Source organism: Lonchura striata, chromosome 6 (genome assembly GCF_046129695.1).
Source record: "Lonchura striata isolate bLonStr1 chromosome 6, bLonStr1.mat, whole genome shotgun sequence".
NCBI lineage: Eukaryota > Metazoa > Chordata > Aves > Passeriformes > Estrildidae > Lonchura > Lonchura striata.
Window position 1 is genome coordinate 57465618 of NC_134608.1, and position 14865 is coordinate 57480482.

General features: G+C 41.0%; 1 protein-coding gene across 3 annotated transcripts in view; it reads right to left on the reverse strand.

The window, feature by feature from the left end:
* Positions 1 to 14865, reverse strand: part of GALNT18 (polypeptide N-acetylgalactosaminyltransferase 18) — a 213247-nt gene that overhangs the window by 117039 nt on the left and 81343 nt on the right. For all 3 annotated transcript variants that reach the window (XM_021544857.3, XM_021544858.3, XM_021544855.3), the window contains exon 3: positions 5678 to 5870. In XM_021544857.3, the coding sequence (XP_021400532.1) occupies positions 5678 to 5870 (193 nt within the window). The remainder of the gene's footprint in view (positions 1 to 5677; positions 5871 to 14865) is intronic.

The window sequence follows — 14865 nt, forward strand, 5'->3', positions numbered from 1 at the left end:
GACAGTATTAAACATTAGGTATTTAACAAGAACGCTGAATACTTGGGAAATTTTAGGACTTCTGTCCAAAACAAAACATTACAGGCTTTTGTGCACTTTTTAAATTACTCCTTTGAAACATCAAAAGCAACAAGCAATATTAATGTTCTCTTTTACCATTAGCAACAAAAGAACTTAGTCAGAAATAAACAAGGAGCCATATCCATCACTAACATAAACCCAGCAGAACAGAACTGTTTCACAGGTACAATTTGGGACAAAGGTTTATGGAATGCAACTCTGGAGGAGCTGGCTTCTGGGGAGAAATAGAGATTACATACAAATGCCCAACCTGAACCTCACTATTTGAAATAACTGTTTTTTTCTTATATCAATTTCAATACAGGGAGAAAATTAAAGAAGTCTGATGCATGCTACATCCAGGATTGTGTTTGCCACCATAGGACTGACAGGCATTTTGGACAAGTGTACACATATAAAAAACTTTTGTCCCAAACCACACCACTCTCCTCAACTAGCCAATGCTTGATTTTTCTTCTCTGTAGTCCCATCTGCATTCAGGGGACCTCTCGCCTGCTTTGCTTGTGCCCACTTTGTCACAAACCTAATTCTGCTGTCTTCAAGGCTTCTACCTTTGTCCCTTGCCAAACTGAGCCTCTAAATAATCAGTTTAGGAACAGTGAATTGGTTGAAAGAAATGCTTACAAAATAGCCAAAGCCCTTCTCTGCACAGGAAACAGGACTTCTCCTCTGCACTTTTCCAGATTACAAACTTTCAGCCAGGAAAAGGGGCAAACCTGCTGCAAGCCACATGTTATACCATGCATGCTATTTGACAATCTCCAAAGAATTAAAACATCTGAGCTTTATATGCTTCTTTTGCCTTCCACCCTTTCTGCCTTTGCTTCTTTCTTTTGCTTCTTTGCTTTCTTCCAGTCAGTTACACTGACTGAAAAGGTTGGTTTGCATTTACTGGCCAGGTTTCTTCATATCAGACAGTCTATGCAGGAGCCAGACCCTTTGAAACAGCTCCTCTGCTGGGATGCTGCTGCAAGCCTTCTTTCCTGCTGCCTCCCTTGCTCATCACATAATCAAAGAAGAATATTACTTCCCTCTCCCATGTGTGCTTCAGCACAATGGATCAGGCAACAAAAATGTACAAGCCAACAAAGTAGAATCTTAAGTGCATCCACTCAAAAGGACTTTGGGAGACAATTTCCAGATCCCTAAACAATCTAAATTGTTATAATGAATTTCTGCATGAGCTTGTTTCATTCACATTTCACTCTAAACAAGCTTTTTGGGTACTGCCTGCCCTGCTAAAAGTGATAAGCACAACAGAATTGTAACTAACACAGAACTATTATCCTCTGTTCCTGCACGCAGCAAGGGCAGCACTACCTTCCTCAGTGCTTCCAAGCTCATTAGATCTATTAGTCAGTCTGTGATGTAGACAGGTGATGGGCTAACAGATGCACAGAAGGGTGGGGAACAGCACAGCACCCAGCTTCAGCAGCACAAAATCAGGCCCTGGCAGAGACAATACTCCACAATAAACCCTGAATTGTCTACTGAGTATCACACAAACTGAGCCCACTTCACAGTGCAAGGGTTACTTCAGGAGCCTAAAGTATCCAGGGCATCTCTTACTTACTTCAAAGAGATTATTTTGGACTGTGCTGGGGACACCCTCTGCTAGCACAAATATTCACAGTGGAAAGGAACTAAATTCAGAATGAGACAGAAGGTTCATGGCTGTACAGAGGGTCAGAAACCACTCTGCAGTACCTGAAGCTTGAAAAGGTCTTTCTGAAAGGTGTGACAACTGCCACAGCTTGACCCAAGTGTGCTCTGCTGGATGTTTCCAACCAATGTGATTAACTTTTTCTAGAGAGGCCAGAGTTCAGAGGCTTGGGCAGAGTGCACTGCCCTAACTGCTAAATGTGTTCCACTGCCTCTTCATGCCACCCACACCGAAGAACTGGGCAAAGCTGAATTTTTGCCCTCTCTTCCATTTGTGCTGTGGCTCCACAATCTCTAATAGTCCTCTTCTTTTGTCATGGCATTTAATGTTGACAATCTCAACCCTATAAAATGCTGCATGTTATAATTTGGTGTTATTACACATGTGGAATGGCCTTTCTCTCTGCAGAACCTTGTAAGGACACACTGAGCTCCCCTGCTAAAATATGTTGATGTGAATTCTCAGAGCACTACAGGCCGAAAGGTCAAAGCTGAGTCATACCAGTATGATATAAAAGGAGTATTATCACAATTTTGGCAGATCACTTAATTCTCCTGCTCTCAACTGTGGCTAACAGTGTATGAATTTCCTTAGGTTTCAGCTGCAAATATTGTTGCCTTCCCAAATTCCTCTACTTCATACTATAGGTTCTGAATACAGAAAACAGACCACCACTGAGCCCAGACAGAACTATGTGAGGTCTGCCCCTTTATCTGCCTGTCACAAGCCTTTACTGGGATGCCACTGTCATGTGAATCTTGCAGAATTACTGCTAAATCCAGGCTAATGAGCTTGGGTTAGACCTTGGCTAACTCTGTCCTGATACTGTGACACCTCTTATATCTGTGCTCTCATGGATTTCTAGTCAGAACAGAAATACCACAACTGACTGAGAACCAGCAAAGGTGACTAACTTGGTCTCCATGTCACTTGCTGCAGGCCCTCTTCACACAGTGCTGTCCTTGGCCTTTACCCTGTGCTGCTTGAGCCCAGTACCTGCCCAAAGATAATTTAAACACAGCTATACACACTTGGGAAGTGACTTCTGCACTTGGCTTAAAAACCAGGTACTAGAAATCCCAAAAATTTATTATTACACTGGAAACATACTTCCACAGGGTAGACTTTTTTCCTCCACAACATTCATGCATGTGCTCTCACACAAATGAGAATTTGCTTGTCAGGAGCAGGAATTGTTTTTTCAACAGCAGGACTTTCAGAACACCTGTAGCTCTGCACTCCACAGGGTGCTGTAGATACAGCAAACAGTTTGCATACTGCCTGACAGCACAACTCATTTGCCTCAGGGTCAGAACTTACTCCATCCCAGTGTCAGAGTCCCTGCCTCCTTCCCAAGCCTAAATGGTGCAGGGAACCTGCCTGATCTACCATTACTAAGCCATTATTTTGTATCTATGTGTCCCTAAACATACTGTGATGTCTGTCGTGTTTCTAACAGACAGTCAGTGAGGGATCAAAACTTGCACAGGAATTAGGATCATGATTCATTTCTACCTAGAGTTTCTTTCAAAATCTTAACCTTAATTTATTTTCAGCTACAATAACATTCATTTTCCCATATTTTTAATTTCTAAAACACAGAGTTATAAAAAATTTATATTTAAATCATTCAGAAGAGTAATTTCAAAAGCACTATAAGAACAGAATAATTTCTATCATTGATGCCTAGTTAAAAAGATTTCTTTTTTCTCTAGATCTGTTTACAATTAAAAAACAAAAAAGAGACTGTCCCTACAGGCACTGCTAAACTGATTCAACCAAAACACAAATACAATTGCATGGACTTTGATTTCTTTAAAGTCATTATTTCAGCAAATCTGCAACAAAAATATTTATACAATGCAATATATAATGATATATAGTATAGATACTGCTAAAGTACTGCCTGGGATGGTGTTCACATATTTTTGCTATCATCAACTTAATGTGCAGCATCAACTTAATGTGCAGCAAAATGCACTACTGCTTTAGTTATTAAAATATTTGGTTAGAATAACTGAATACAATCACATTTGATTCACTAAGTATCCAGCATATTTATTTTAATGACTTCTTTTTTTAATGAGCTGCAAAAAAAAGCAGTTTTCCCTCCACCTATTTCTCCATCTCCAGAGCTGGTGTTTGTTCAAAGCATCAAATCTATCACCAACGTGTCAAAAAAGTTGAGCATTAACTGTCTCTGTGACCAGTGCTGCCCAAATAGCCCTCAGATGCACTGAAGGGAAGGTTGCTCCCTCCCCATGTCCCATCCACCTCCCCAAGCCATTGTGGAATAACCCTGGATGCATTCACCCTGCCTGGCATGCACGATTGTGAGCAGAGATGTGCCCAGGGAAGGAGGATCCCTGGGCTTTTAGTGCTTGGCTCAAAGGTGTATTTCACCACTAAAACTAACAACTGGCCTTAAACAGGCAGTTCTGTGCTTCCAAAGAAAGCAGCTCTTATTTAGCCAGATTATCTGATGAAACTGAAAATTGGCATTAAAAGGTTCTTTTAGCAGAAAAAACACACCCGGTAGCTAATGTAAATTGTAGATGAGATGAAGCTTCCAACAGATGCTGAAGAAATGTTAATGAATACTTAATAGGACTTTAACAGGACTGACTCTGGGTTCAGCAGTGCTTCAGAAGACAACTGAAATGTACAGCCTTAATCTGTTTGACAGAAATTACTCATTCTGGCTGTTACCTGTACCCAGACCTATGAGGTAAGCCTTGCAGATGGAAAAGAGCGGGAAGGCTGCAGTGTGAGCCTGCAGGGGGAAAAAGAGCTGGAAGGCTGCAGTGTGGTGGAACAGAGCTGGAAGGCTGAAGTGAAGCCCTCAGGTGGAAAAGAGCTGGAAGGCTGCAGTGTGAGCCCATAGATGGAACACAGCTGGAAGGCTGCAGTGTGAGCCTACAGGGGGAAAAAAGCAGGAAGGCTGTAGAGCGTGAGCCCACAGGGAGAAAAGAGCTGGAAGGCTGCAGTGGAGCCCACAGGGGGAACAGGGCAGGAAGGCTGCAGTGTGGTGGAGCAGAGCAGGAAGGCTGCAGTGGAGCCCACAGGGAGAAAAGAGCAGGAAGGCTGCAGTGGAGCCCACAGGGAGAAAAGAGCAGGAAGGCTGCAGTGGAGCCTCAGGGAACAGAGCAGGAAGGCTGCAGTGGACAGAGCAGGAAGGCTGCAGTGGACAGCAGGAAGGCTGCAGTGGACAGCAGGAAGGCTGCAGTGGACAGCAGGAAGGCTGCAGTGGAGCCTCAGGGAACAGAGCGGGAAGGCTGCAGTGGACAGAGCGGGAAGGCTGCAGTGGACAGAGCGGGAAGGCTGCAGCGGAGCCTCAGGGAACAGAGCGGGAAGGCTGCAGTGGAGCCTCAGGGAACAGAGCGGGAAGGCTGCAGTGGAGCCTCAGGGAACAGAGCGGGAAGGCTGCAGTGGACAGAGCGGGAAGGCTGCAGCGGAGCCTCAGGGAACAGAGCGGGAAGGCTGCAGTGGACAGAGCGGGAAGGCTGCAGCGGAGCCTCAGGGAACCGAGCGGGAAGGCTGCAGTGGACAGAGCGGGAAGGAAGGCTGCAGTGGACAGAGCGGGAAGGAAGGCTGCAGTGGACAGAGCGGGAAGGAAGGCTGCAGTGGACAGAGCGGGAAGGCTGCAGCGGAGCCTCAGGGAGCAGAGCAGGAAGGCTGCAGTGGACAGAGCGGGAAGGAAGGCTGCAGTGGACAGAGCGGGAAGGAAGGCTGCAGTGGACAGAGCGGGAAGGCTGCAGCGGAGCCTCAGGGAGCAGAGCAGGAAGGCTGCAGTGGACATAGCGGGAAGGAAGGCTGCAGTGGACAGAGCGGGAAGGCTGCAGTGGAGCCTCAGGGAGCAGAGCAGGAAGGCTGCAGTGGACAGAGCGGGAAGGCTGCAGCGGAGCCTCAGGGAACCGAGCAGCGAGCACTCACGCGCTGGGCCGCAGGTCCGGCAGGGCTCTGTCCAGCGGCAGGCGGTCGCTCAGGTAGGCGTTGTAGCCGTAGTACTGGAACTGCTTCAGGGCCAGCCGCCGGCTCTCGGGGCTCAGCTCCTGCCCCCAGTGAGCGAAGAGAGACGAGTCCGTGAACGCTTCTGCAGGACTGTCTTCCAGTTTTGGTGGAGCTTCTATGAGAGACAAAGACAAAAGGAAACAGTAAGGATCTGCTATTTTAGAAAGTGTAACTTTAGCTTCACTTGCTGCCCGTAAGTCTTTCCGTGATGTGCCCTCACACACTCTTGTGTTGGTCTAACTATTAGCACGTAAGGCTCAACATTTAACAGTCAAACAAAGTTAGGTATAAACAATTTTTTTTTTATCACAATCAGACTAAAGGCCTAAATTAATCAAATTTCAGAAGGATCTTTATCAGAAAATAATGTCATTTTGCTTTTATATACTAATCTGAAATATTTAATTTCAGCCTGCTTGCTAGGAAACAACTGAAGTTTTGAAGGGGAAAAGCAAAGCAACTGTACATAGTGCACAAAATGGCTGCCAGAGTTTGTGTGTAAAATAAGTTCTTTAAAACTATGTATTCAACATAAAGAAAATTCACTGTACTAGGCATTCGTGTGTAAATAGCAAACCAATTTCAGTCATGCAATAACTTTATGCTCCTGTTTACCAATTCAGCCTATTTGAATTTTTAGTCCATATTTAGATGCATGCAATGATGCTACTGGGATCATCACTTTGTAGTATTTGCCTGATTAGCAAAGGTTTTCATTTCACAAGGCCACCTCTCTGGCTGTTATGACAAACAGAGAGGAGGGGGAGACATATACCTAGAACTCAATTTAAGAAGAGCTCTAGTACAATGAAATCACAGCATTCATTCTCAATGTCTAGCTGCACAGAAAGTCTGTTCAAGGTGTCTTGTGAGCTCCCTGTGATTGACACATCACAGCTGACCACATAATCTAACCGGGACACCCTTGTTTCTGTAAATACTTTACAATCCATGGCACACCAGTAAAACAAGATCAATTGCCTTAATTGACTCCGATTTGTCAACATAAACTAGAGCCACACATGCACACAAAAAAAATCTTTTTCTGGAAGTTATTATTATTTATCAGAAGTCACATTAACAGTGATCCAACAAAATGAAGAACTTTCCTTTCTAAAGGACTGTACTTACAAACACAGAGACTTATGAAAATTAAAGTGAATCTTCTGAAAATCTGTCAATTGCTCCAAAAGTCCTCCTCAGCACCCAGATCCACCTACAGGCCTGAGAGCTGACTTAACCTTTGTGGAAACACCTAAAGACAAAAGTTTATGTACTAGCACAATATGCCATCAGAATCCTGACTCCCAAAGAATGCCAGGAAGCATCCTTTGATCTCCTACTAAAAGGAACCCAAGATGCAAAAACATAAATTGAGAAGATTCGGTTATTTGATTTTTTTGAGATGTTCTCCTTTTTTTTTCTGACAACACTGACAATAAACTAATGGCACTTGCTTCCTACACTATGTTCCAACCTCTGTAAACACTAAATGTTTCTTTACTTGTCAAAGTACTGTCTCCAAGCCTGAAATCAGGAATCAGCTCCAACTCTTCAGAGATGAAAGACAAGCTAAACCCTCCTCAAAGGAGGAAACTACTCTGACACAGGTCCTGCTACCACACAGATAAATGTTTGAGAGGGGAGCTTGGCAACTACGCAATTTGGATAAACTCAGATAATTTTAGAGGTTCCTAACTTGAAAGAGGCAGAATAATGTTTGAATACCACTTCAAAAATCACAACAACATGGGAGGTCATAGATGTCTCTGTCTTTTCATGGATGAAGAGCCATCCCAGAAACAACTACCTTCACAGACTCACACATATATTGAATATATTGAATTTCATCGAATGATTTCGTGAGTGAGAGTATTTCCTAAAGTGATCTGTGAATCTCTTGCTGTTTTCTTATTGAAAAAGTGCTCAGTAATCCAAGGTTGTATCTCAGTTTAGGATTTTCCAGTAATGGATATCTGTGAATTTAGTTTACAAGCTCTACTAAACCACCTACCAAATACAGTAATTTTTTTTTGTATTTGTTAATGGAAATAACATTGTTTTTTGGTAATTGGAAATAACTTAGCAGAGATTTATTACACAGATGTCAGCTGGCTGCACACCTGTGCTGAAGAAGTCTCCTTCCAGAAGACTGACTGGTCATAGCATCAGTCTGGAATTGGTCACACACTGCTTACCTGAGCCAAAAATCCCACTGTTTGTTTTCCAAAATAATCTGTGTCTCTTCAGCTCATACTCACATTTCCTAGTTATGCAATTAATGCTTACATAAATCCATTGCTTCACCAGATCTTTGTGACCAGCTGCTAACAGAAAAATTCACTCTCCTCTTCCTATTGCTCGTTGTATAAAATGTCAGAGACACCAAATCAAAAGACACCACTGAGATAAAAAGACATTTTGTTGTCTGATTGCTGCTTTGTTCTACGACTCCTAAAGAAAGCAAGTGTTTCATTTATTACCAATTAATATAATCAATTAATAACTTTGATTTAATCTCCATGAAAGCCTTTGAAACTCATTAAGAGAGACCCATTTTTTCAGCTGCATTCAGTTACCACGAACAGGTTCACAATTAAGAGAAAGGATCAAGTCAGAAAGGGTTGCAAAAATAGTTGCAGAGACAGATTCAGACATGCTGTTTGTTCTCATGAGTACCTAAGTTTCATTTTAATCCTATCCCTTATTTGACTGCAAGTCTATTCACAAAAGCAGCAGTATCTCACTTCAAAGCTTTGCCATTGTGAAAATGCCTTCCAAGAAGCAGAACTGTTTTACAAAGCCAGCAATGTAACCTTATGTGCTGATTTCATTAAGTGGCAGTAACAAGAAGGTAGATACAATAAGTCGGCACAACCACAGCGTCTGAAAAAATACCTCTATGTCAGCTAAAGACATGCAGAGGGCATCAATACTTGCACTAAATGATGCATGCTCAGGTGGAACAGGCTGCTCACAAAAAGAAGAATGAGTTGGAAATGCTGCCAGAGAGTAGGAAGATAGGCTTTGATCATGTTCTCCAGAGCCTGACCCTCTGATTTCTCAGCCCAGAGAGGAAGGAACAGGCCATGATTAGAGAGGTGATGCCACAGCTGTGCCTTGCCTCAGCATGCAAGGTGGACTCATGATGTGCATCTAAGCAGACTGTCATTAAAGGCAAAACAAAGCTCAGCTCTCACATGAAGCCTAATGGCTTCAAACTCTGGCTCTGTCTCCCAGCACTCAAAGGATCTATATTCTATTTCCTGCAGGCAGTAGCCTTTCAGCTTTCTATGGAAGGAAGGATCTTTTCATCCTTCTCCTCTACAGGTGCCCTTCATCTGTTAGGCAATCCATATGCTCTTGCCAGAGGCCATTCGGTGTGACAGGTAAAAATCCCAGACTGCCATTGGATCACAGAGCCATGATATAGTGTTTAGAAGTGGGAAAACTTCACCTAAACTTTTTCAGACAGCAAGATACACAGAGGAAAATCCCATTTTTAAAATCTATTATAATTCATGAAGACACTTTATCAGCATTCTCAAAAATCGTAGTTTGACAATTCCTGCCTTGCAAGGCTGCTCCCATGCAGGACGCTGCTATAAATCCTGTATCAGATGAGTGAACCTCTAAATGAAAACATCCTTGTTTGCATGGTGTGGTGAAACACTGACAAGCAACAGCAGAAGCAGCTCACCAAGATGCACCACTGCATCAGCCATAGAGAAAAGCATACTCAGAAGACAAAATTGCAACAGATCTTCCCTCAAATAAGTTATTTTACTTATTCTCTCACCTCCCCAGAAAAACACAATACTGCTGGCAAGGTGTCAGCATCAATATAGCTTTGTGCTAAAAAGTGAACTTCATTGTTTTGAATATTCAAGTCAAGTTAATTCCTTTTGGCATTCTAGTCTTGCTCCCAAAGAAATTACTTCAGCACAAGTGCTCTTAAGAAAAAATTCAGTATCTAAGTGGGTTAAATCCTGCTACTACTGCTTACCTACGGCTTAGTAAATCATACTGAAGTTGCTAGGGCTCCTCAGAGAGACTGAGAGAACCTGTCAGATTCTGTCTGCACAGATGACAGAAAAGCAGAGCCCAAATCTTAAGAAAAAATAAACGTGATGCGAACTACATGCAAAACACACAACCATCCTGAGAGGATTCAGCCCCATATCCAATCTTTGCATACCCCAGCACACTCTGTAGTTAGTGTAAACATTGGACAGATCAGACAGACAGAGAATGGAAAAAAACCCCAAAAAAAGAAAGGTGATCATCTCCTCAACAGCTGTCATGAAATCATGATAACACTATGAATAGTATACAATCAGACAAAACTTGAAAAATTAAATCAGACAAAACTTAAAAAATTAAACTGTGTATGACAGCACATATAGAAGGAAACGCTAAATTCCTCACAATTTTAAAGTTTTTTACAACTTGAAACACAATTTAAATACTACATTTACTGCATTTTTAGCAGCCAATACACATACATAATGGTATAAGCTATTAGCATTCTACTCACATATATTTTCATTTGTTTCTGTTGGGAGTTTTTTTTTTTTTATAAATAATCCCACTCTTATTGTGCATATTAGGGAAATGGAAATTCAGCGTAGTTCTGCTGCTTAGTGTAGGTGTAGAAAAAGGGATTACAAGTGACCTCACCTGATAAATCACAGTTGTTCTAATTGCCAAAGAATAAGAACAGCTTTGCCCTTAATGGGCTGCAGCTGTGACTAATAAACATAAGTGTGATAAAAGGGGTAGGTTGGATGGTCAGGGAGAGCCTGGAGGAAGAAGGAACGATCCAGAGAGACACAAGAGGAATGAAACATGGAAGAGAGTTGCTGCTGTTTCAGAAGCTCTGCTGTGAGGCCAGGCTGGGTCTGATGGAGTTAGGGCCTGCTGCTGGAGCCTGCAGTCATAGTCGAGCTAGGTAAAAGCCTGTGGTCAGAGGCAGCAAGGAAATACTTGCAGTCATATTCCAGCAGGAATAGCCAGCAGCCAGGGGCTATCAGAGAAGCCAACAGTAGGAACTTGCTGTATGTGAAAAATGCCAATCACTTGGTTTTTAAAATTTGAAAAGTTTAATAATAAAATGGTTATAAAAATAATAATACAATTAGAGTAATAAAGTTTAGTGTTAGGACAATTACAAGACAATAAAAAGCAAAGAATTACGGATGTCTGGATGCTCTTGGACACTGAGTCATGAAAAGCATGACTTGTGAACAAAGGAATCACCCTTAAACCAATACACTTGTTGCACATTCCTACATCATTCATGGTTATGCGTACATTCTATTCTAAACAAGAAACTCTGTCTGTTGTATGTCAACTGTTTCCTTTAATCCCCTGGCATCATTGAGTCTGAGCAAGGCCTGAAGAAATTATTTTCTTCTGATAAGAAGCCATAAATTCCTCTCCTCTGGAAGATTTAGGTGTTCCTCGAAGCAAGTATGTCATTCCTAAAAAAAACTTCCCCCACATACATAGTCTCTATTTTAGCATTATGTTGGATCCTAAAACTATATTTAACAACTACTTAAGAGAATTAATACAGCATCACTTTCTAACATTACTTTACACCGAAGAAAGATGTCTGGAGATGACTCTCAAAACGTGGGTCTTAAGAGAAATCTGAAGGTTTTGAAACTTCTAAAGAACATGTTGAAGAGCTCTCAGAACTACAAGTACCAAACTGATAAGCCACTAATTAACCAGCAAATTCCATTATAGTGGTTGTTTTCTATGGGTGAGAAAAGTGAAATGTTTATTATGTTATTGAGTCAATGCTAAATTAACTGATGTGAATGCACACAAATTAACACTTTATAGGAACAAGGTCTTGGTAAGGGTTCTGTATTTCTTATGTATGCACTCCATCTGGCCTATTCTGATCTGAAAACACTACAAATCCTGTGCACTGTTGTTCCTACTAGATATGTTCTCACTACCAGCCTATTAAATATCCCTTTAGCCATAACTGTGCCATGGATTTGAATCAGGCCAGACAAGTCCATGCATCATTCTGGCAAAGTTAACATGAAGGTACTACAAGCCTGGACAACTTGAAAACAGAGTAAATGCTTCTAATTTACTGGAATGGGATTATCTAAGGAAATAAAAATTTTTAAGTACAACCCATTTCCCCTCAGATGAAGACACAGAACTCTCTGACAGGCACCAATACTGCATTTTTAAGGCTTTCTGTATCCATTGACATCAATATTTTGTCAGGGACCAATTTTGTTTTCTCCAATGTGTAAAAGGTGGATTTTCAAAAAACACATTATGAGGATATTAAAAACTAAGGAGTACCAAGTTCCAAGTCTTCAGACTTTCTAAAATACAATTTTCAGCTTGTCCTAAGCAATACCTCTCTGCATTCCTTCTTGGAAACCAGATTTTAAGACAGTACCAATTCATTTAAAGGAACATATAATTTCTTAACTACAGACCTTCAAGATAAAGGGTGGTTAGAATAATTATTTATTGACTATAACTTAAAGGATTACCTTTATTGACTAGAACTTAAAGTTTAATTAAAACAAGTAGGTTTTTAAATGGCAAAGTTATTTTTCTCATTTCAAATAATACTTAAGGCATTAACTTAAATCTAAAACATACCACAATTTTTGGAATAACAGTCTAGAAATATGATAATAAGCTGCCAAAAACTGCCTGAAAATTTATTCAGTTGTGATACACAAATTTCAGTATCACAAACTGCAGTGTAAGTGCCCTGAACCAGCAGTTGTACCCATAAAAGAAAGAGAAGAATGAGATAGGCACAAGTACCTCCCTATTTTTTCAGACAAGCAGAGTGACAGCCTTGTTTCAGGTCATTAATCTGGTTAGGAGGAATAAACCCCCCTGCAATGCTGATTAGATCAGTTGTCAAGGAAAATGCTAAATCAATTTAAGCCAATAATCTCTGATCTGTGCAATTTTGTGAGAATTATTGCACTAGCCTAATATGCTTCCTGTCTTGGATGAAAAAGACACCATGTTACCATCACACAACTGCCATTTTTAAAATTATTTGTGATAATATTTTCAAAATGCCCAGGAAATTTTATGATAGTAAACCCTGTACAAATGAAAAGAAGGTACAAATTAAACCCCAATTTTGCAAAACCTACAGTTTTTCATTAAGTTCATTGATTACACTGAGTATTTTTTCCATGTAAGATTGGAAGACAACAGAATTTCACAGATGAGAGACGAGTTTGCATCCTGGAAACAGAGCTGTGCCAAAAACTGAGATTGCTTCTACTTGATGCTCAGGCACAAAGTTGAATTTCTGATGGCAACTTTCCTCACTTCCTTATCACCATGAAAGAAATAAGTGGAAACAGAGGAGATCTACATATAAAGTGCAGTTTGCAAAGGCAACAGAATGAACCAGGTTCCACATGAGGGCTTGGGGTCTGAGAACTCTCAAAGAGACAGCACAGAGAGTCTTCTGCAAGACAGAGGATAAGAAGGTTAAGAATATTCCACTGATTGTAACTGCATGTGTTCCTAAATTTAGGCATCTGCTAATGGGCTTACTAAAAAAGGAAACTCATCTGCATGTAATGAATAGCAGACCACATTTTTCTTCAGGATTAGTGGCTTTTGCATCAGTGCAGCTGTGAGGCTTTAAAAGCTCCATGTGTTTTATATCATAAACCCAAATCTATGTCACCTGGAGTAAGCATGAAAGGCATTTAAGTATTTTGAAAACTATTTTGCCAGGAGCTGTCAGGCTGTGACATAGCTAATTAGTCATGTACATACAGCTTTTCTTTTCACACAGAGCTGAGTAGTCACACCAAAAGTAAAGTTCACACAAGGATACCGAACTCTTCTATCGTCACCCCACTCAAAGCACTGAAAATAGGCTTCCTCTTTCAGTAATCCTACAAACTGAGATTTTTCTCTGCTTGCCAGGCTGTACTGACCTCCCTCAGATTAGTTCTACTTCAAAAACTTCCATTCAGTTCTTTCAGTCCTCTGAGGAATTTTGTTTGGCCACTTCTTTGGAAATACAGAAGTTTTGGAAATACAGAAGCTCCCTTGGTCAAGACGTCCCTTACTTTTTTCCTAAGCCCTTCCAACATTAGACATTGTAAACTGTCCCACCCCTTCCACCAGCGTGTTCTCACCAGCACCTCAGTACACAAACACTTAGCTCTGCTTGACAGGGCTCCTACTTAGAAAGTACTTCTCAAACACTTGCAGGCATTATTGCACAGTGGAGCTACTTCTCACTTCCAGTTTTCCTAAGCTACCCCAAGAGACAGAGATGAGTTTCAGTTTAAAAGGAACTTGAAGAATTATGAACACGGCTGCTTTGAAGAGCCATCGTGCTTTTACAAGCATCTTCCATTCTCAGGTGCTATGCTTGAAACACTGAATGTAGACAAATGCAGCAACAGGGAGCAGGTATATTTTAAAGGTTCACAAGCTACACTTCAATTAAAAAAAAAGTCAACTAAGCATAACACAGCTTCTCCTCTTGGCAGAAAAATATGAATGACAAATTAAAAGCACTCCTCTCCCATCTTTGATATCAAGTAGATGATTTGTGCCAACGTTAACATCAATAATACACTGAGCCTATCCAGATGTCAAGAATTCTCCTTGACATAGTAGGAAAAATTAAAGAAAATGCAATCAAATTAAGCTCTCTGGTTTCACAGGGAAAATGATGTGAGATGATACTTTAGCTTAATTTTAGAAATAGGACAGCAAGTCAAAAACATGTTGAGACAGCGAATCATGTGGACAAGCAGCAGTCTGCATCACCAGAAGGCAAAGAGGAACTTACAGATTGTACCCAGCAAGTTCTTTGGTTTGCTGTTATTCTCACCTCACTCTCTAGCCTACAATGAGGAACTTTGAGAAATATCTATTACCTGAGAATTTTCCTCTATTGTCTTAACAGCAGACAAAATGGCTTCAAACTGACAGCATTCTGGCTTTCCTTTGCAAATTTAAAAAGCAGACTAATTTTTAAAAATATATTTTTGAAATTGCATTAGATAGACTGTTCCTCTGCTTCAGTTATGTGAAGAATGGGAACATCTGGTTGGTTATTTCTGTTT